The sequence below is a fragment of the Coloeus monedula genome (genome assembly GCF_965178545.1).
Source record: "Coloeus monedula genome assembly, chromosome: 1".
NCBI classification, from domain to species: Eukaryota; Metazoa; Chordata; class Aves; order Passeriformes; family Corvidae; genus Coloeus; species Coloeus monedula.
The window spans coordinates 74,834,411-74,855,672 of NC_138781.1; the positions used below are offsets into that span (position 1 = coordinate 74,834,411).

The following is a 21,262-nucleotide window of genomic DNA, read 5'->3' on the forward strand; positions in this document are numbered from 1 at the left end:
AATGCATATAAATATCTCCAAGGCGGGTGCCAAGAGGATGGTGCCAGACTCTTTTTGGTCGTGCCCCGCGACAGGATGGAGAGCAGCAGCTCTAAACCAAAACCCAAGTAGTCCCACCTCAACATGAGGAAGAACTTCTTTACGTTGAGGGTGGCAGAGCACTGGGACAGGCTGCCCAGGGAGGTCGTGGAATCTCCTCTGGAGAGATTCCAAACCGAACCTGGATGCGTTCCTGTGTCACCTGCTCCAGGTGACGCTGCCTTGGCAGTGGGGTTGGACTGAGCGATCTCCAGGATCCCTCCCAAGCCCAAACGCCCTATCGGCGAGCGCTGGCCCGGGGAGCACCCGCGGCCGGGGGCGGGCCGGGCGCTCGGGGCGTGCCCGGAAGCGGAGGCGGAAGCGGCGCTGGGCGCTCGCTGCGGAAGCGGCGCGGAGGCCGCGGTTTCGGTTCTGCGGGCGACGGGGCAGGGGCGCTGCGCCACCGGCAGCCGGGCCCGCTCCCCGCGCCGCTCTCCTCCCGCTCCCTCCCCCCCGCCGCGCCGCCATGGCGGCCAACACCGGCAACCTGCAGGTAGAGGGACGCCGGGCCTGCCCGGGGCGGGGCGGACCCGGCAAGCGGCGGCGGGCGGGGGGCGGTGCCAGGAAGGAGCGCGGCCGGGGGTGTCCCGGGCCGGGGCTGCGGGCGGAGCCGGGGAACAGGGACGCCTCCTGCTCAGCGGGCCGGGGGCGCCGCCGGGAGCGCCGCGGCAGCCGCAGCCAAGGGGCGTGGGGGCACGGCTTGGGGTGGCAGAGCCCTCAGGGTTAGCCCTCACCGCGCCGGGCGCTGAAACCCTGGGAAGGGGGTCCCTGGGAAGGGGGTCCCTGGGGGCTCCAGCCTGCGGGACGCGGGCAGCGGGGCCTGGTGTCCGCCCGGGAAGCGCTGTTGCCTCTTGTGGTCTGAACGCGTGGTTTGGCTTGTGTTGCCTGTAAGCTGCTGGTGGCTGTAGGAAGCCCTTGCCTGCTCTGCTGTTCCGCTTGTTTTAACCCTCGGTGGGGCTGCGTAATCGGTTCTGCGGCTGGCCAGCAAAACAGGTCCCGAAGTGAAATAAGTGCGTTCCAAACAGTCCTGTTTTCTCTTCGGCTGTTTGAACCACGGTCATTTCTGTATGCAGTGTTTACGCTGGCAGTGTGATGTTTGCGTTGGCAAAGCTAGAGATGTTACAGGGTCTATAATAAGCAGGAGAAGAATGACACCTCTTTAAGCTGACATTCTTTCCTTGGGTGATGTTCAACAAACTATAAACCCATGGCCTGATAAAACATAGTTTGTGCCTCAGGGATAGTTAGAGCTGGTCATCTAGGCCCTAGTTCTTACAACTTTCTAATAATGATTTTCTGTTTGATAGCAGTGATGTTCTTCACAGTAACAGGCTAAGAGGCAGCCGATGTAATGAAGTATTAGAGCTGACAATCTAATAGCCAGGTAATAGTCTTTGGCTGTTAACAAAAAGAGAATAGAGCAAAAACAGGACATACGTGATGCAGACTTTCGCCTATTTCAGAGGAACAGGCAAAGATCACCTGCTAAAACTGTGAGAAAACAGTTCTGTTTCAGCACGTGATCTGTGCCATTTATTCTTTGGGATTAATGTCACATGTATCGCTGTCTTTGTTGTACTGGATCCAGGAATTATTGGGCTGCCCCATGGTAATTAAAGTCACTGACAGGACTTAAGAACTTTAATATGAAAATAACTTTTTGGGGGGTTAATTTTTGCTCTGTTGCTAGATTTGAATGGTTCACAGAGGTGTGTAAGGGAGTCAGCATAAAATGGGTGGCAAGGAGGCAGCTGTCAATTCACACCTGGGAAACTGCTTATCAGCTCCTGGCCTCTCCAAAAAGGAAAGACTTCGGTTCTGTTCCAAAGAAACAGATGCTTGCTCCAACACCTGCCACAACAGAGACATAGAGTCTGTTTAATTGGTTCATTGTTTTTAAATACCTTTGATTTCAGGTATATCTGTTGAGATGATCTTTGCTTCCAAGGCAGCAACACAAAGCAGTAGAATGCAATATTTTGCTGTTTCTTTCATGGCTATTGTTTACTTGCTTTGTTCTGCCTGAAACACAGCACACAGTGTCTAGATAGTGGCAAAAGTATCTGTACTGGAATGCCTAAGGGAAACTCCTTGCTGCAGTTCAAGCTCTCAACCCTGCTCCCTGACATTACACAATCATCTTGAGCATACTAACAATGCTTAGGAAAAGGAACCACATGGGAAAAAAATAGGTGGGGGACTACAGAATATTTAGTTGGTGTTGGTTAACTGTGGCTGATTTTCTAACTTGCATGAACCAGTGGTCAAAATGACAGTTTTAATTGTCTTGAAGTAGTATGGGCATTCCAAGGAGGAAAGTGTAATAAAAAGTAATAAGCACTTCAGAGCAACGGAATAGCTGTGATACCAATAAATCCACAGGGCAGTGTGTGCAATGCAGTGGCTTAGACCACAGTCAGATTTGTTTGAAACTAGCTGAACAAATAAATTAAAAATCCATTCATAGCTTCTCATAGAACTTTTTGATGCTCGAGATTTGGGTATGGTTGGTCTCTATTTGCAGGGGGGAGGGGGGGTTCTCCTCTCCCACTGGAGTGATAATTAGAGTTTCTCACTAGGGTATCAAGAACCTAAATCCTTCTAGAGAAGCCAAGCAATTGGTCTTTGAAGATGTCTCCAAGCATAATGTTTGAAGAGTGATAGTGCTAGTTTCAGTGGTTGTAGTCAAGTACTTCCTGTATTGACTTTGCTGTTTACAAGGTTTACTGATGTCACCAGTCATAGAATCATAGAATTGTTTAGGTTGGATAAGATTGAATCCAACCATTAACCCAGCCACTATCAAGTGTATCACTAAACCATGCCTTAAACAGGACATCTGTACCATAGTTCAAAGTGTCTAGGTCTGTGATAAAAAAAAACCCAAGCCTTATAATGACTTTCCAGATCCTGCCATAATAAATGCAAGATATTGGTAAGAAAAACTGCATAGACAAAACAGTATTAGTTCCAGCTTAGTACACAGAAACTGGTTCTTCTCACTTGCATTTTTTGTGTGCTAGTCAATTTCAGCAGTTTGTAAATCCTGCTGTTCATAAAAGGAAATACTGTGTCTTGTACAAACCCACCTAGGATAATCAATTGCCCCCAACTTTGGGGGGGGGGGGTTAAATGCTGAAGAGCAGAAAAACTGGCCATCAAAGAACTGTAACAGCTTAAATGGTCTCTGATCATGGAAAATACACAGCAATTAATCATTTGTTTGTGTTACAGAAAGCAATAGACCTTGCTACCAAGGCAGCACAAGAAGATAAAGCAGGAAACTATGAGGAAGCCTTCCGCTTGTACCAACATGCTGTGCAGTATTTTCTCCACGTTGTTAAATGTAAGTGGGATGTATTGGATGATTACGTAGAGTTTCGTCGTCAGATTGCTCAAGAGTATTCTCTTATGTTGACATCAGTATTTAAATTTCTGCTCTCATCAACAGATGATACTTGCTAATTGTAGTTTGACTGAGGTCATATATTTTGCAGCTTTTGCCTTTACTGTGTTGTGTGCTTGCTCCATTCTTTTAAGAAATCAGATTATTTTTTACTTGTGTTTTGTTTTAGGTTTTTTTAAGACAGGAGGCAGATGTTTGCTGTCTCTCCTCTGGACTTTTGTAGCAGTGTTTCAAGCTGGCCACTGCACGAGGAAATACGACAATAAGTACAGGGATCCCTGTATTTCTGTTGTGCTGAAAACCATGTTACACATTAAGTCTTTGCTGTATCTGCAGAGTGTTTTTTGCTCCTTTAATTCATGCTGCTTGCCCTTCTACAGCCTCTCTGCTGGCATTTTTTGCTCCTTAATGTCATAGTCTTGCTGTTTATCTTGGCCAAGAAAATGTATGAGATGGACTTCTATGTAACAATTTTTCTTCGGTTTCCATATTCTCATTATTTTATGCCTTTTCACAGTTCTATGTACCTTTTGTGTCACACTCAGTGTTTGTATGCAAGGAGTGGGCTTTCTTAATGTAGGTACAGCCCTTACGTAAGTGGGCTGGGTTGCTTGCCTGACAAAAGTATACTTACAGATCTTCATGATTTGAAAAAAATACTGTTTTCTCTACGGTCCTTTATTATTAGGATAATCTGTGTTTATCACTTCCTGTCCATTTAAATCTTACAGAATATCACTTTCTGTGCTTTTAACAATACTGATGTACTTTTGGAAACTTAGCACATAAACCTGACATGTTAAATTTTGACTGTTGATTTGAAATACTATAATAGTGATTATGAGAACAGTGTGGCTGTTGAAACACACCTAGTTCTTTCAAATGTTTTATGTAATGTTTCTTTATCTTTTAAAATTAACGGCCTATGGAAGAATCAAGTATGCTTCTAAATAAAAAATTGCCTAGCGCAAGCAGCTTCTAGATTAGCTATTTTAGCAGAGCAGTTATTAAGGCAATGTCTAGCAGCTTAAAAGGCTGACAGAAAAGCTTCCAATGCGGTTGTCCTTAATCCTCTAGAGTCAAATTTTAAGCCAAGGCAATGTTCAGGTGAATATTTGATCACTGTTACACGATGACATCCTTTTGGTCAGTTCTTTCCAAGGTATAGTGGAAAAATGAGTAGTTGAGATGTTTGGTTATGTGGTGAGCCCTGAGAGAGGTATATTGATAAGAGATAAAGAAGACAGATTTTTAGTCTTGTTTTTTCATTGATGCACATGTGTTTTGCTGTTAACAAATTGTTTCTCTTCAAACTCTTAGATGAAGCACAGGGTGATAAAGCAAAACGAAGCATTAGAGCAAAATGTACAGAATACTTGGACAGAGCAGAAAAGCTGAAAGAATATCTGAAAAAGAGAGAAAAAACTGCACCAAAACCAGTTAAAGAGTCTGGTCCTGCTGAAGGAAAAGGGTATGTTTTTGGAGAAGGTAAAGCAAAATACTTCCTGAACTCAGCTTATTCTAAACTTCAACTATTCAAAGATCATTTTAACTTATGTTTCTGAAATGCTTCACATGACTTCTAATTCTGAAATACAGTGGGTTAATAAAAATAACATGAATTACCATCAAAGCATTTCTGTGCTTGTTTACTAAGATGTGAACATTTGCAAAGGAAATTCACTGAAGAATGAAAGCTGCTTCAGACTAACAGCTGAATCCAGTGATTATTGGATTTAATGGCAATGAGCCTGATGACCTTTAAAGTTTTTCTGTGTTTAAATACCTACTAACTAGAAAATAATTTCAGACTGATGACTGCTGGGGTTACTGAGTTTGATCTGTCTCACACTTGATAAGAGATGAAAAGCCCTATGTAGGATAAAGTTCTGTACGGTGGACTGAATCCCTCTAATGTATTGCTGCTGCCTGGTCTCTCCGCTGCTTCCCTTCTCTTAGATTTGTTTCTCACTTTGCATATCAGAAAGTTGAACAAGTAGAGCCACCCAAACGAGCCCAGCCTCTTTTGCATTTGCTACTTTTATAGGGATAGGAGGGAGGAAGGATTCAGGGTGACACCTCCTGGTGGGACTGCCCTTTTTAGGAGTCCTGAATAGCTAAAGTTGCTCAGTTGTCTTTTAAAACTTTACCTGATTTTCAGTCTTTTTCATTGTTTGCTCATCTCATCAGTTTTATTTTTTGACATGTACCATGTTCTGCTTATTTATAACGGAAGAAAATGGTAATACCACCCAGGCTACGTGTATTTTTATGACCTCCACTCCAGTTGTTCACTGTCTAGTCTCTCTTCCTTCTTTAACTTCCAGCTTTCTTTGCTCTGGTAAGACGAGAGTTTCATAGTACTAGATGGAATTGGCCAAGTCCTTTTGCAAGTCCAGATAGAGGACAAGTGCCAGTGTCTACAAACAAACCATTCTAGCACCTCTGTGTTGCTGGATATAAGGGCTGTGTTTCCTAAAGTCTAGCTCAAAGCACGTAGAAGTGCTAATAGGTCTCAGACCCATAAGAGGAAGTTGAAATTGCAAAGGAGGGTGAGTTGGAACAAAATCATAGAAAATTGTACTTCTGCTTTTCTACAATCATGTAAACCTGTAGAGGTCTGAAAGCATCTCAATGTTTCTTTGATTCCTCAGCCTGGTGGGTTTTCTGCTTTTTGCATTCTGATTTTTATCGTAAGACAGCAGTCTCCCTTACTGTATTTCAACATTTTGTCTCCAAATCAGGAATGACAGTGATGGGGAAGGGGAATCAGAGGACCCCGAAAAAAAGAAGCTACAGAATCAACTTCAAGGTAATTTGAAGCATCCTTTTCTTTAAATAGTGGTGACTTCAGTCAAGCAAGTTCCTATATTTTTGCCATCTAAATTTTATGGATTAACTTAATGTTTGTAAGTGGCTCAACTAGTATGTAATCTTTACAATGCAAAAGCATAGTCTTTATGGAAGTAAATGGACTTGTGTGCCATGAACTTACACAGTGACCATATTGAAATGTATCTCCTGCGCCCTGTGCTTCATGTTAAAATTGTATCACCTATCAAGCTAGCATTTTCCAACAGAAGTTGCAAAATCCCAGGTAGCTATTAGCTAAACTGAATGAGTAGTTTTTACTCTGAAGTGCGCTGTGCACTAGTGTGTTGCCTAGAGGCTAAGGAAATGATGATACGAGTACTTAGTGTAAGCAGGACTGTTTTCACAAAAAAGACTTGTATTCAAATTTACAAGTGAAAAACATGGATTCTTGCCCATTTATAGTAACAGGTAGCATTTTCTCATATGCAGTGATAATGCTCTCCCAGTTCAGTAGCATAGTTTGGGTTTTTGAATTCAAATACAGAACACAGTCAGTGAAGCAACATGTAGCATCTACCAGCAGTTGTGTGTGCAGTAAAAAGGAGGCTTTTTAGATATTTATTTCCCTTTAATAATGAAGAACTGTTCAGAACTTCGCTACCAGAAGGTGCTTATGGATCTGAAGAAACCTCATAGTTCTCCTGTTTTTGACTGTAACAAAGATCAAATGCATTTACGAGATCTTGTACCTGTGTAATTTCAGGAGCTGTCATATCTCAATTGGAAACTGTACTGTGCTTTTTCTACTTCTCTGCACATTTATTTAATCCTGTGCACAGTTATAAGGGACAGTGTCCTGGTTTTTAAAACTGGCAGAAAATTGATGAATATTGAACTCCTATCCTGTCTCTCACTATAAAGACTTTGTTTCTTCCCACATTAATCTGATCTCAGATAGCAGAAGTAGTGGCTAGGATTACAAGATCTAATACTCAATTACTAGCTGAGTTCCAAGCTTCCAAATCTACAAGTAGTTGAGACTAAATTTTTAGCATGTCAGACTAACCAATCTGAAGCGAAGGCTCAATTGCAGCTCAGCTGGCTGAACTCATTGATTGAGGGAGATGAGACTTCGTGCTAAACTTTGAGAGAATGTGCCTTGACTAAGAAAATACTTCTGCAGCTAAGGAGGATCCATATAACCTTTCTGATGCTTTCGGCCCTACCTGTCACACCTCTTTCCCGTTAGATGATCCGTTTGTTTGCTGCACATCTGGAGATACCCAACAAGTTACTTCATCTGCTGGAAAATCTTTAAAAATCCTGAGTTAGTGCAGCTAGCTCATTGTTTAAAATGAAATTTTTAGGTTTTTGGGAAGTGCAGTGATGATTTAGTGAAGAGATGGTGCCAGGACTTCTACTAACTCAAGAATATTCTGGTTATCCAAGATTTATTGTGGTATATCAGTGTGACAGATTTCTGTGAAAATAATATCCATTTGACTAACGGAGTTCAGTGTTTCTATCATCTTAGAAATGCCTTGTTTTTATTCATGATAGACATGGGAATAGATTTTTTTTTTTCTTTTTTTTCACCAAATGGAATTTGTTGTCACTGTGGAAAGATATGTACATCACTAACTTAGACAATCTTTTCTTACAGGAGCAATTGTTATGGAGCGACCAAATGTCAAATGGAGTGATGTTGCTGGCCTTGAAGGTGCCAAAGAAGCACTTAAAGAAGCAGTAATCCTGCCCATTAAATTTCCACACCTGTTTACAGGTCAGGATTACAGCATTTATTTACCATTGGCCAGTCAGGACTGACACTGGGGCCTGTGAAGTGTGTTGTGTCCATGTATCACAAACTCAAGCCGAGCTCTTAACAAAGAGATTGGGATCCATCTGACAGAAGTTTCATGGGTAGATGCGGAAAACCTCCGAACGAGCACCTTAGGGGAGCATAATCAAAAAATAGGTTCAGTTGTTCTACACTATTTTGAAAACTGCTGGTTTCTCTCTTTCAGGCAAGAGAACACCCTGGAGAGGAATTCTTCTATTTGGACCACCAGGAACAGGAAAGTCTTATTTAGCAAAAGCTGTGGCAACAGAAGCAAACAACTCTACCTTCTTCTCAGTATCTTCATCTGACCTTGTCTCAAAGTGGTTAGGTGAAAGTGAAAAGTAAGTTGGAGTTGCCAGAGGTCCAGGAAAACATTGTGAATAAGAAAGTAATACAGAGTGAGATAAGTTGCTGTAAAGAATTTGAGGGAATAGTCCTGTCTTTTAAAAAACAAACTACAGGTCTTTCTGTGCTTCATGCTGCAGTGCCATATAAAGATACCATTATGTGCTGCATTTTGAGAAACTCTCTTGTGTGCTCAAGATAGTTTTTAAACCTGCTCAGAAAGATTTTGGGAGCACCACAGAGCTCATTTCCCTTCTGAATTCAGCTGTGATTGTACACTGTATCAGTCTGAAGTGCTGAGTTAATTGCTTCTTGGCATCTCCCCAGCAGCTATGTGGCATTTCTTTGTCCATACAGAGGTGGGCTTTTACTTCATCCCAATTTCAAACAAAATCTGAAAGAAGTAAGAGACTTGCAAAGATAGGTTGAAGGACAGAAGCAGCCATGAAAGGAAATTTTGTGGGTCCCTATGCTAAGTCTTCATTTGTCACTATGTGATATGTGAAGAAGACCAGGAAACCAGAAGACCAGGAGTGACGTGTTGGTTGCAGTCTAGAAGTCCAGGAATTTGTCCATTTAGTCTTCCAAAAGAGATTTCTTGAATTAATCAAAAGCTCTGGTTCTATAGGGGAAAGGATTTTCATATACTGATAAGCATACTTGTCACAACCATGCTTTAATAGTTTGAAGTGTGGGACAACTGAGCAACACTATTTAAAGTTGATAGAATGGGGAAGAAAGGCTGTTAGATAAAGTGTTTGAACTGAGTTATTTTTTTCCCCAGAAAGCTGGAAACCTTTAACTGCTTCTTTTCTATTGCAAAAGGAAGGAATACAGAACTGGCTTGGCATTAGATTTTATGTTTGACTTTATTTGAGATTATTGCCTGAGATTTAGTGCTGTAATATGAAGAATTTCCCAGCATAGTCATATTTTTTTTAACCTAGTAAAATGTGTTCATGAGAGATGGCTAGAAGTATTCTGGGGTTTGTTTTAGGTTGTTTTGTTTGTTTTGCAAACCAATGCTTCTTGTCATATAAAAATTATTTAGTAAATAAAGTTGTGTAAAGTAAAGATACATGTTACATCTTACAAAATCTCTAGAATTAATTTAAGTTAGAAATGTTAAGAGAAAGATTCAGAAGAAAAGGGCTTTCTAGAGTGGTGGTTTTGTATAGTCCAGGCTGTCATGTAGAAGTGTAAACTGAAAAAGGGCTTTATCTTGCAAAGTCATGCCTGGAGCACTCTTAATTTTTTTCTCATCATGCTAGGCTCTCTCATTCAGTATAATTCTGAGTCTTGGAGCTGGAAGAATGTTGTGTCTTTGAGTAGCTTTATGTTAATGCACCTTTTTTCTTTCTTTCTCTAAAGGAAATGACTGTATCACAATCTCAAGTTATGTGTTTCTGCTGTTGTAATTATTAATATAGCTAAAGCTGTTTCCTTCTTTAAGATTAGTGAAAAACTTGTTCCAGCTTGCCAGAGAAAACAAACCTTCTATCATCTTCATTGATGAGATAGATTCCCTGTGCGGGTCAAGAAGTGAAAATGAAAGTGAGGCTGCTAGACGGATAAAAACAGAATTTCTAGTCCAGATGCAAGGTAAGTTTATTTGGTTTTCAGAATCAGACAGAGAAATTAAGATCTGTATTTTTAAGTGTAGCTTGTAGGAGAACACTAAAAATACATTCCACCCCACTAAATTTTGATGATTTTTTAAAACAGTCTCTGTTCATCATCTAAACAAGGAAATTATTTCTGCCATGATATAGGGGTTGGTGTTGACAATGAAGGAATCTTGGTCTTAGGAGCAACAAACATACCCTGGGTTTTGGATTCTGCTATCAGGAGAAGGTATGATGGCATTTTTTTCATGGTGTGAAATTCTCAACTGGTGTGAGCCTTCAGCCAGAGAGTACTCGAGGTGTTCATCCAGCTCATATTTGCAGACATGGTTAATGTTCTGTGACTCAATTCCATGAGGTGCACTTAGCCCAACTAATAGCCCCTTGCCCCTTTAGAGAGGTAGGTTTTTCACTCTTATATTGGCCCTGTAGTTTATCTGATTTCTTGGCTAGATGATTATGCTTGAAGAAACAGAGTTTTGTGCTTGCTTGCTAGTTTTCTGGTGGACTTGGGGGACAAGTTAGAAAATACACACCTCAGAAGGACAAGAGGGGGTAGAGCTTTTCTTTTCAGCTGCAAACAAACTGGTGAGTAGCTTGAGTTCTTTCGTGGAAATGTAACCTTACACAGAAACACCATGTTTTTCTCCTGGTCAGGGGTAACTTGTGATTTTTACCCACTGTTTTGCAGATAAAGGACTTTTGCAGATACAGGACTGCCTGTACCTGATTAGTTGGATCTTTCTCTGAGCTGCAGAGCAAGCAGAGGACACATACAGTTATGTGACAAATAGGATTATGTTGTGATGAGGACACAGCTTGGATAATGGCCATTTTGTAGGCTAAAGAATCATTGGTTTTTTGTGACTGACAGTGTTTTTTATTTATAAACTTAATTGAAACTGACCATACTTCAATTTGATTTGGGGTTGGACCAGGTGACCTCCAGATGTCACTTCCCATCTGTATGACTCTAGTGTTGTATGAGCCAGATATAGAGGTGAAGGTGTTGCTGAAAATTTCAAGTCACTCTTGAAATTCCATCTTTGAATTTCCAGCTTTGGTTGGGATCCACAGTAAAAGACAAACATGGACCTGATGGAGTGGGTCCAAAAGGGGGCCATGAGAGTGATCAGAATATCTTTCCTCTGAAGGCAGGCTATAAGAGTAGGGGCTCTTCATCCTGGAGAAGAGAAGGATCCAGAGAGACCTTATTGTGGCCTTTCAATCTACAAAGGGAGCTTAGTAGAAAGATGGAGAGATGTTCCTTGGTTTTTTTTCCCAGGCTTGTAATGCCAGGACAAGGGGCAGTTGTTCAAACTGGAAGGAGATGGGTTTAGGTTGCCCAGAGAAGTTGTGGATGTCCCATCATTGGAAGTGTTCAAGGCCAGGTTGGATGGGGCTTTGAGTAAGCTGGTCTAGGGGAAGGTGTCCCTGCCTGTGGCAGGGAGGTTGGAACTGGATGATCTTCAAGGTCACTCTCAACCCAAACCATTTTCTCGTTCTCGGCAACATGAAAGAGAAATTCCCTAGCTCTTGTCCACAAGACTTAAAGGAACTTTGTACAACAATGGCTGTAATAAAATTAATTTTTCATGGATTTGGGCCACTTTGTCATGTCTATCAGGTTAATTGTGTTCAGCAGAATTTGGAGTTGCTCTTGCTTTGTGTGTGGGAGGTAATCTCCACTCTGAGAACAGATGCAGCTTCAAAGGAGGAACTGCAGTTACCAATGTTTTCTTGAGAATTACTTCAAATTTACTTCCATCTATGGTGTTTTCTTAATTTAGTTGGAGACCGTGGAAAGTTGTTGCATAAACTTGTTATCAGTTCTTTCTTTGAGTGTGAAATCTGTTCAAATACACTTCAAGACTTAAAGATTCCTTCCTCTCAGTTTTTTCTTTTTAGACTCAGACTCTGCTGGAAAAACATCTGAGGAGAAGGGTTTTGTAATGTAAAGGAAGCAGTTGCTATATTCTGGATGTTAGCTTATGCTAACTGAAGTATTATTTATGAGAATAGGTTGCCGAATATTTGCCTCAGTTTTTTTTTTTTAAAGGTTTGTTATACTGAAACTGCTTCTTTCTAATACTGTTAGGATCAAACTATATACTCATTTGCATGAGCTCTTTCCAGTGTGCACCTGCATGAGCTGGCATCTTGGGAACACTTTGGTTTTTTGTTTTTTAAACCAGGTTTGAGAAGCGTATTTATATTTCTTTACCTGAAGACCATGCCCGGGCTGCAATGTTCAAGCTTCACCTTGGGTCAACTCCAAATGACCTAAAAGAATCAGATTTTCGAGAGCTTGGGAAGAAAACTGAGCGCTATTCTGGCGCAGATATAAGCATCATTGTCCGTGATGCACTGATGCAGCCTGTTAGAAAAGTGCAATCAGCAACTCACTTTAAAAAAGTAAGTAGGAATTACATTTTTTCAAGTTATTTCATCTATAAGAACAGTCTTAATTTGAAAATTCCTTGCAAATAAACTGAATTTGGTTTGAGGTAATACTGCATGCTTATGAATGTCCCTTTTATTGACTGGAGAGAACTGTTCTTCCTTTCCCCATAGGCCCCTAGGTCCTGCTGTAAGTCTGGTGGACCTGATTTCTGAATATTCATACTCTGACTCTTAATGTCTCTAGAGCGTGTTAAAAGCATTCAGTTTGCAGTTTGACTGAAATGGCAATGTTACAGAAGTGCTCTTTTTCTGTTTCAATTTAAGTGGTTCTTAACATGTTGGAAAAAAAAAATAAATGTATCCCTCATCCACTTGAGAACAGATGGATTATGCTTAAGCACATTCTGTTTATTTGGCATATTTTTAAAACTGAAAAAATTAAGGTTCTTGTAGAGTCCTGGTAGAAACATTGAGTCGGTGTTACTTGTGACAATAGTGAAGATGCAACAAAACTGAGCGAAGTCTGTGTTTCATTTACACTGCTGCAATGTAAAAACCACTTTACTTTTATATAGGTGCACACCAAAGAGCCTATTTATATTGTTTGGCTTATCTCCCAGTTACCTCTACATGCTATGTACTGACTTAAACATTTCTTAACAATATTTGGATCTCAGAAACTTTATCTGAACAAGAACCAATTGGCACTCTTTACCACCAGTCTAACTCCATTAAATCTGGGAATGTCTTTCCCCTGGAAAATTTGCACAGATGCTTGTTCAGTTAAATTAATTGTTCCCTGTAAACTATTGAACTCTTAAATGAAAAATAAAAGATACTGATATGGTAATATCAATGGTTATAAAGAGAGGTTAAAATAGATACAAGTGTATCAGTTTAATAAAATTTTATTTTGCTGTGTAGCATATTTTAAAGTAGACCCAGACTAAAGGTAGTTTTTGTTAATATTTTTAGTGCAAAGTTTGATTTTTACAGAAATTCATGTGTCTTGGGTGAAGGTGGATCAGGATATTCTGCAGAGGTGCTAATTGCTGTAAAAGGAAGCTTTAATTTGTTGCTTTTCAAAAGAGCGGGTGCGGTAGGAAAAATTTTAGATCCTAAGCTGTTGAGTACCATGTATGTTGTGTTGGCAGCAGTTCTTTGTCATCTGTTACAATTACAGTTTTTTTACCAGTAGCTCAACCTGACATAAAAGGGTTAAGGGCCCTGAACCAAGCAGCTACACTCACTTTGAAGATAGGCTCTTTTTTTTCAATGTAGTTTCTTCAAGTGAACTCACTCAGCCTAAGATTCAAAGAGAAAGACACACTTAAATCCAGTATGGTCCAGAATATGAGAGGACAGTAAGTTTAACTTCTGGGGACAGCTCAAAGTAACAATCTGATGTAAACTGTATTTGTTGATAAATAAGCAGTTATTTTGATATATCAAGGGTTTTTCAGATGCTTGCTTCCCTTAAGCCGTGATGTCTGAATTATTTATCTGTTGTCTTTAAGTGACAAGGACATTTCTGGCTAAAGGGCTATTAGCTTTTAGCATCTTGTTCAAATTTGGAACGATCTGAGGCATGTTTTCAGCTTGCCGTGGAGCAATGAAATAACCTCAGTTGTCACAGTTTGCAGAACAACTTCAAAAGGACTTCTTGCATCTTACTTATTTTTGCTCAGGAAAAAAAAAAGGAAGGAAAAAACCCACAACTGCAATATTTTGAAGGCTCTGACATGAGCCAAGTTGATTCCACTTGTATTGTTAATGCTTTAATTGGATGTGATTTTGTTTTTATAAGCAAAATCTTAGAGTTATTATTTGCATTATAACAGACAACTTGCTTCAGTTCAGCAGAGCTTTCCTCAGTTGTCAGTAATTAACTGGAAACTTTTCCTTGCCATACTGATAATGCAGGCCTGTCAGAGTGCATTTTGAATATTACAATCTGCTCTCCAGCATCTTGCTCTAAATGCAGTTTGGAATAGCAAATCCTCTTCTGTCCATAGCCAGTTAGTGTACTGTCCTTCAACCTCTGCATATATCCGAGTTGCCGTGGGTGTGTGGTGCTGCGGGTACCGGCGAGGGGAAGCAATAGTCGGTGCCGGGCAGTGAGGAGTGTACTGCGGGAAGGGAGCAGACACGCTGCGGCTTTTTGGGGTCTGCCCGTCTGCCTGGGGCGGGCAAGAAAGGCTGGTTTGTTCTCCCGCTAGGTGGCGCTGTGTGCCATGGAGCGCTGCTCGGGTGGTGCCGGGAAAGGCGCCGGGAGCTTGGGAACGCGGCAGGTCAGAGCGAAACGCTCTGGGAAGCTTTTAGAGAGCCGCTAACTAGTGACGAATGAACTGCTGAAGTGACCAGGGACCAGGAAGGGTGGTCTTCTCCAAGCAGATTTCCTGGCATGTCAATTTTCCACAGAAATCCTCACCCTTATGAGGACGTGGCTTCTGGGATTTGACCTGAAGTGAATTTAAGTATCTGGCTACATCTGCATGTTTTCAAGGTGAATAATACCAGTACACTTGTACAATTTCTCTTTCACAGGACATGTCTTCCCAATTGGGTAGGGCATCTGCATAAAATCAAGGAATGTTTTTCCTTAGGGTGCTGTTCAGCTTCTGGTTTCTGTCTTTAAAATAATAACTCCCCTAAACTGAGTGTTTTCTTATTTTTAGGTAAAAGGACCATCACTGCTTAATCCAAATACAATAGTAGATTTATTCACCCCCTGCTCTCCAGGTGATCCTGAAGCCACAGAAATGACATGGATGGAGGTCCCAAGTGATAAATTACTGGAGCCTAAAGTTTCCATGGTAGGTATTCTTTGTAGCGTTTCTTTCTTGCCTTGCACAACTCTGAAAAGGCTTTAAGGTAAAGAGTCCTTTTCAGGACAATTGGATGAGATGTTTGTTTTCAGAAATGCTGGGCGTACCAGATAACATTTAAATTCTCAACATACAGCACTGCAGTATGGCATGCTTATGAAAAAGACAGCTGTCTATCCCTGATAAGCATTTCTTATTCTTGTCTGCTGGCCTGCAGCTGCCATCCTCTCATCCACAGACAGTATCTGGCTCTTCCACTGTTCTTTCACTTGGCTTTTATTCATTCAAAACCTTTAGGGTTCCTGCACCATGATACACTTTCTTCTCATCACTGTGGCATAAATACTGGGAAACAGAAAATTACATTCATTGTAAATTGGGGAGGGATGTGCTATAGGTAAATATTGCCCATGAAATAGATGCAAGTATAAAACCAAAATCTAAGAAGATTTTGGATGTAATGGTAGTTTTGGTTAAAATTCATCATAGGTGATAACAGCTCTTTCTGCTGGTTTTTTTTGTTCATATTAAAATACTTGTTTTGGCCTAGGGAATAAAATATGTAAGACAGTTTTCAATTTTAGTTCACTGCTTAAGAAAAAAATAATTGCTGGACACTCATTCTGTATTTTTCCCCAAGAGCAGCAGAAGAAAATTTTGAATTTAAGTACAAAGTTTGTGGGAAGCACTTCATAACAAATCTGCTGCTGTAGTTTCCTGTGTGCAAACAGTCCTGTAAGGAATGAAAGAAATCAATGCATTTCATGGGGATCACAGGCACTGCTTTGTAAACAGAACCATCACTGTATTTCAGAAAAGAATTTCCTGTGTGTATTTGCATACTGAGGAAGTAGCAAAGGATTTATGCAGGTGCAGGCATGCCCTCAAACTTCTCCCTGCATGGTCTGATTGGATTTTTAATCTTTCCTGGAATTAAAGACAGCAGTCCTAGTGTGGTTCTAATGGTACTTGGGCTCTGATATACTAAAGGCAGCTGCTTCAGTGTCCAAAATCAGTTCTGGTCCCTAAAAGATAAGGCTTTAGTTCTTTTTAAGCAGGGTGCCTCTAGTCTGATGAGACAAATACCACATGTAGAAAATCATTATACTAACTTTTGGATTTACCCATAATTTTATAGTAATATGAGGTGTTGGGCATCTACTTTCTTCAGTTGCCTTTGGCTAGGAATTGATTCTTTTTAGGAATTCTTAGGAATTTTCTTTCCCCTTTTTATTCCCAGTGTATTTTAACTGCTGCTTTCAACTTCATAGACCTATGAATTATTTTCTAAACTCCCTTTCGTCATATCTAGATATTTATCTAGGAAATTGACTGAATTGAAGAGACAGAAATAATCAGTCATGAGCAGTAAAACTTTGCTAGAGATGAATCACAAACTACTGTTCTACATTGCTGGACTGTGAAGAGTACATGGGAACATCTGATTATTTTCCACTTAATCTGCTGTAGTTAATCACAGGTTGAAAATAGTAACTGACCAAAAAAAAAAGGAAGTTCAGTTCTTTTCAAAAAAGGGATGAATAAAACTTGAATGGATGAGTGGCTTAAACCTAAACCTGAGGTTGTGGTTTTGTTACTGGAAAACTCACTGGCCATTGTCTGTCTTCAAAGGGTTAAAATGCTGCCTCTGCTCAGAAGTGTTCAGGCTTACTTAAAGTTTTGTGTAAATAGGAACTTCTTAATGTTTTTTTTTTAATGCATATTTATCCTGGCAGCAAAATTGGTAGCAGTGGTCTTATACTTGTTTCTGAAAACACTTGTTTGTTTTTGTTCTGACAGGCCGATATGCTCATGTCGCTCAGTAGCACAAAACCAACAGTTAATGAACAGGATCTGGAGAAGTTAAAGAAGTTTACAGAAGACTTTGGTCAGGAAGGCTAAACCAAAGATACGTGTGAAGCATTAGAACTTTTTAAAGTATTCCTGTGTCTTTATTGATGGCAATTCAAATAAATGCCAATAAAATCACTCCCTTCTAACTTTGCAGAAGGAGTAGAAGATACCTTTGCAAAGACCCTTAAGCTTTTATATTGTATCGTTTTCCTCAGATGTCTATTGAAAAATAATACAAAAATGCAATTTTAGGGTGAGACAGCAAAGTGATGTGGTAATGTCTAATAAATACTAGAAAGCTTTAAATTACTAGCTCTATTTTAGGTAGTATATTAGACCTGGATACCAGTGAGTTTTTAACTCCCAGTAAAGTCAAAAACCTTTTTAAGGGGTGGGAGAGAACGTATTTGTCAGGTGTTTTCAGTATCAGTCAATCAGCATACATATTAATTGCTCTCATTTCATTTAGGAAAACACAACAAAATTTTCTAATCAAGCATACTGCAAGTGTGGGTTTGCTGTTAAAGTAAGAAAGAAGACACTGTGAGGATAAGACTACATGGGCCAGTACTTAGATTAAATATTTATGGACCTGTTATTTGGCTTTTTTCTGCTATGCTGTGTTAAAATTTTGCCTTAAACAGCAAGCTTTTGTTTTTAACTCTTTACTAGCTGGTACACACTGTCACTATGCAATTTAACAGAAGTTTGTTAAATGCAAGTAACTCAGAAGGTGTTTTGCTGGCTGTTCTGGGGGGGTTGTTTGGATTTGTTTTATTTGTTGTTTTGGTTTTTAAAATCTGGATTCACTACCTGCAGAAGTTTTGACTGAAGTTAGAAAAAAGCATTAGTAATACCCGGTAAGATCCCACGCATTGAGGCTGGCAAGATATATGTAGTCTTTGGAGAATGTCTGGTAGGTATTTTGGGAAATAGCATACTTTCACATGTAAGGAGATTAGGACAGATGTTTAGCCACAGCCTTTCCAGGGATAAATTAACCCAGAATCCCACTGGTAACTGTAGCATATAGGTTACATCAATTTATTGCTTAAACTGTGAGAGAAGGCTGGCAGTTTAGTATAGAAGTAGCACTTCCATTGCTCTTTTCCTGCAGAACTGCAAATGGAGATGTGCCTGAATGTAACTTACAACACTACAGCATCAGCATTGAGTTTGTGCCTTGTAAGTTTGCACTGGCTGTAGATAGGAAACACCATTAGGATATGTAGAAATCTATCTTCCATTATCATTGTACAACTCTATCCTGCAAATGTTTTGTTTAACTTGCATTAAAAGAAATTTGCACATTTTAGGTGTGTATGTTCTATGTATATATGGACATATATGATCATCTTTTGATGGGGTTTGGTTTCTTTTATGTACTTATTTTGTGTACTTTATAAATCATAGGATGGGTGACATTTTCTGTACTTAAATGAAGTAAAATGTTGTAGTACAACATCAGTTATGTTATTTGAGTATTTCTTCAATGTTTTGTTCAAGTTTTTACTGCTTTGTTATCTTCTTAGACTTTTGTTTCTGTGTTTAATAGCCAAGCAAAATAGTTAAATATTCTTTGATCTGCAAGGTGCTGAGCTTTTTTTACTAACGTGATGAAAAATTTTTTCCAAGATCCTTCAGTTACACAGCTTTACCTTTGTCTTACATCAGAATGTGTAAATGTGAATCAGTGCGCTGCAAATCTTTCTGTCAGCTTTTGGGGGGATGGCAGGAGAGGGAGTGGGTGAGGGCAGGAATTCCAGTGTAGGTACGGGCAACTATCTTAAAACTTAATCTTCATTGCAACAAAATCTCATTTGTAGTTTTTTCTTGTGAACACTTCAGAAGTGAGCCACATACTAGCATGGCTGTCGTTCAGAGGTTTGAAGCCACTGTCTGAAATGTTTGTCGCTTGACCTTTTTAAAAATGAGAGTCCTTATTGCAATCTTGCAATCTTAAAATTCTCAGGAACGGGGTTTTTTTAGGTTTGGGGTTTTTTTCTTTTTCCTTTTTGTGGTAAGCTGATTTGTCCTGTGGGCTTCCATATGCTTAACTGTGTAATCTTTTGTCTTTAATGAAAAAGAAAAATATACTGTATGTTTTAAATTTACATCTTGCTGCTTGCTCAGATGACATCTGTAACAGAACCTTTAATATTTGATGTTGAAAGTTGTTTTTAGAAATATATTCCAAATAAACTTTGCTGCTTAGAATTGCAGCTACAAGGGCAACTTTTTGGTTTGATGTCTTTGTAAAATGACAACAAATTAACATGTATCACCAAGCTTCTTGGCCGAGTTATCCATAGTAGATGATAGCCAAATGAGGGAGTGTGCAAAATCACTTTTTAATTTTCAGTGTTAATTGAAAATACTCGAAAGAATTCATGAAAGGCTGTATTTGCTTTGAATAATCAAAACCTTTGTAAATACTGGACAAATAAGTTGTACATTTTTAACAAGGTCTGATCTTTGGCTGGTTAGCTTACAAATTTTTTTCATACCTTCTGGTGTTACTGCTTACTCTGACTGCAATATGAAAAAATGTCATTTTCTTTCCTGTGTGTAAAATAATTTTTCAGTTGAATCACTTGTGTATGTGCTCGTGTCCTTCACAGATGGTTTCCTCACACTGACATTGTTATGGATTTCCTACCATTTGTGGTGTATCTCTTGATGCACATACTTACAGGGTTAGAATAGCTCAGTAAATTACCTTCTTATATTTTTTCCTACATTCCCTGACTGACATCAAGTTCCAGAATTGTTTGATTTACGTGTTGCCTTTTTGCCATTGTCTACCATAACAAAAACATACAAATCTTTTAAGTTTTCCATAAATCCCTTACATTTTTCATTTGGTTTGGTTTTTCAAGTCTGCTTGAAATACATCTTTGAATATACTTATATGCTTTTGTTCTAGTTAGTGGAGCAGAACAAATGTAGTTGAGGGGAGATACTCTGGAATCTGCTTTTTTCATATTCCTGCCTGCCAGAATTTGCTCTTTTTGTCAACTGAAGCAAAGAAGCTGCTGAATATTCTCTGGTCATGTATTTTGATCTACTTTTGGTGTTTATTTAGTGTTCTTAAGAAGAATATTCCACATTTTTTTGTTTTTCTTCTGAGGATTATCTTGACAGGAAGCTATTTAATAGTTTTGAATTTGTTGAAATGTGCAGGAACATCTTCATTTTGCTGTTTACTCTTTCCTTCCTCCAGAATGACAAGCTTGTTTCAAGATCGGCTTCCATACATGTTTTTGGTCTTAACCAGATTCACCCTAGTAATCATGGTTGACTTAAAGCCATTCCTGTAACTTACGTAAACTATTGCAAGAACTCAGTGGTCTGTTTGTTTCATATTGTGCTGCTATTCCAGCAGATAATTAATTCTTACCAAACATTGTTCCTTTTATTCTTGAGCAGGCAGCTTTTGTGGTAGCTCTTGTGGCGTAGCTTCAGTGCTTACCCCGTCAATTTTTCTTCAGCTTTTTGTTAACATACTAATCTAGTGATTTTATTCCACAAGTCCTCTGTCATCCTAATTAGCTGCATAAAGACTCTTTTAATTGGTCGTTCATCCTCTGTCCTGGCATTTGTGTAGTGACAGCCCAGGTATTAGATAAGATTGTCCTGTTTTTATCTTTTGGTCCCTGTGACCTAATTACAATTCTTCCTCTCCCTCCCTACCTCTGCATGCACACACACCCTTCTGATGGGAGCTTTTTGATTAGGTTGCTGGTTTGTGGCATTTTCTGTTTACGCACCTTTGCAGCCTTTCTACCTGAGAGGCTCCAACTTGATGAATAAATACTCAAGGATACTTCTTTGCTTTGTTATGTCAGTTCCGAGTTTGGTGATGCTGGTTTTCCATCTGTCCGTGCCACCTGTGCATGGTACCTGCCACATGTACAATCTGCTAGTCTTTTGCAGGAATACTTGACATTTTTGGGCTTGTTTAGATGAACTTCTCAACCACTAGTCATGGAAACACAGTACAATGTCCTATCTGCATCATAGCAGGAGCTAAGTTCCCTGCTAAATAGGCTTTGGTTGTGTTTTC

At 39.7% G+C, this 21,262-nt stretch overlaps 1 protein-coding gene across 2 annotated transcripts; it reads left to right on the forward strand.

The window, feature by feature from the left end:
- Positions 1–413: 413 nt before the first annotated feature.
- Positions 414–19,342, forward strand: VPS4B (vacuolar protein sorting 4 homolog B; the record flags this gene model as incomplete). Of its 2 annotated transcripts, XM_082280276.1 has the most annotated exons (11): positions 414–571; positions 3,313–3,424; positions 4,805–4,955; positions 6,229–6,296; positions 7,962–8,081; positions 8,326–8,482; positions 9,940–10,088; positions 10,259–10,340; positions 12,307–12,526; positions 15,193–15,330; positions 17,143–19,342. In XM_082280276.1, 11 exons carry the CDS (start codon positions 545–547, stop codon positions 17,242–17,244), a joined length of 1,326 nt encoding a protein of 441 aa, XP_082136402.1. In that variant the 3' UTR covers positions 17,245–19,342. The 2 variants fall into 2 exon arrangements, with proteins under 2 accessions (XP_082136402.1, XP_082136401.1); XM_082280275.1 differs by lacking the exon at positions 414–571 and having other exon boundaries at positions 3,259–3,424.
- Between the last annotated feature and the right edge of the window lie 1,920 nt (positions 19,343–21,262).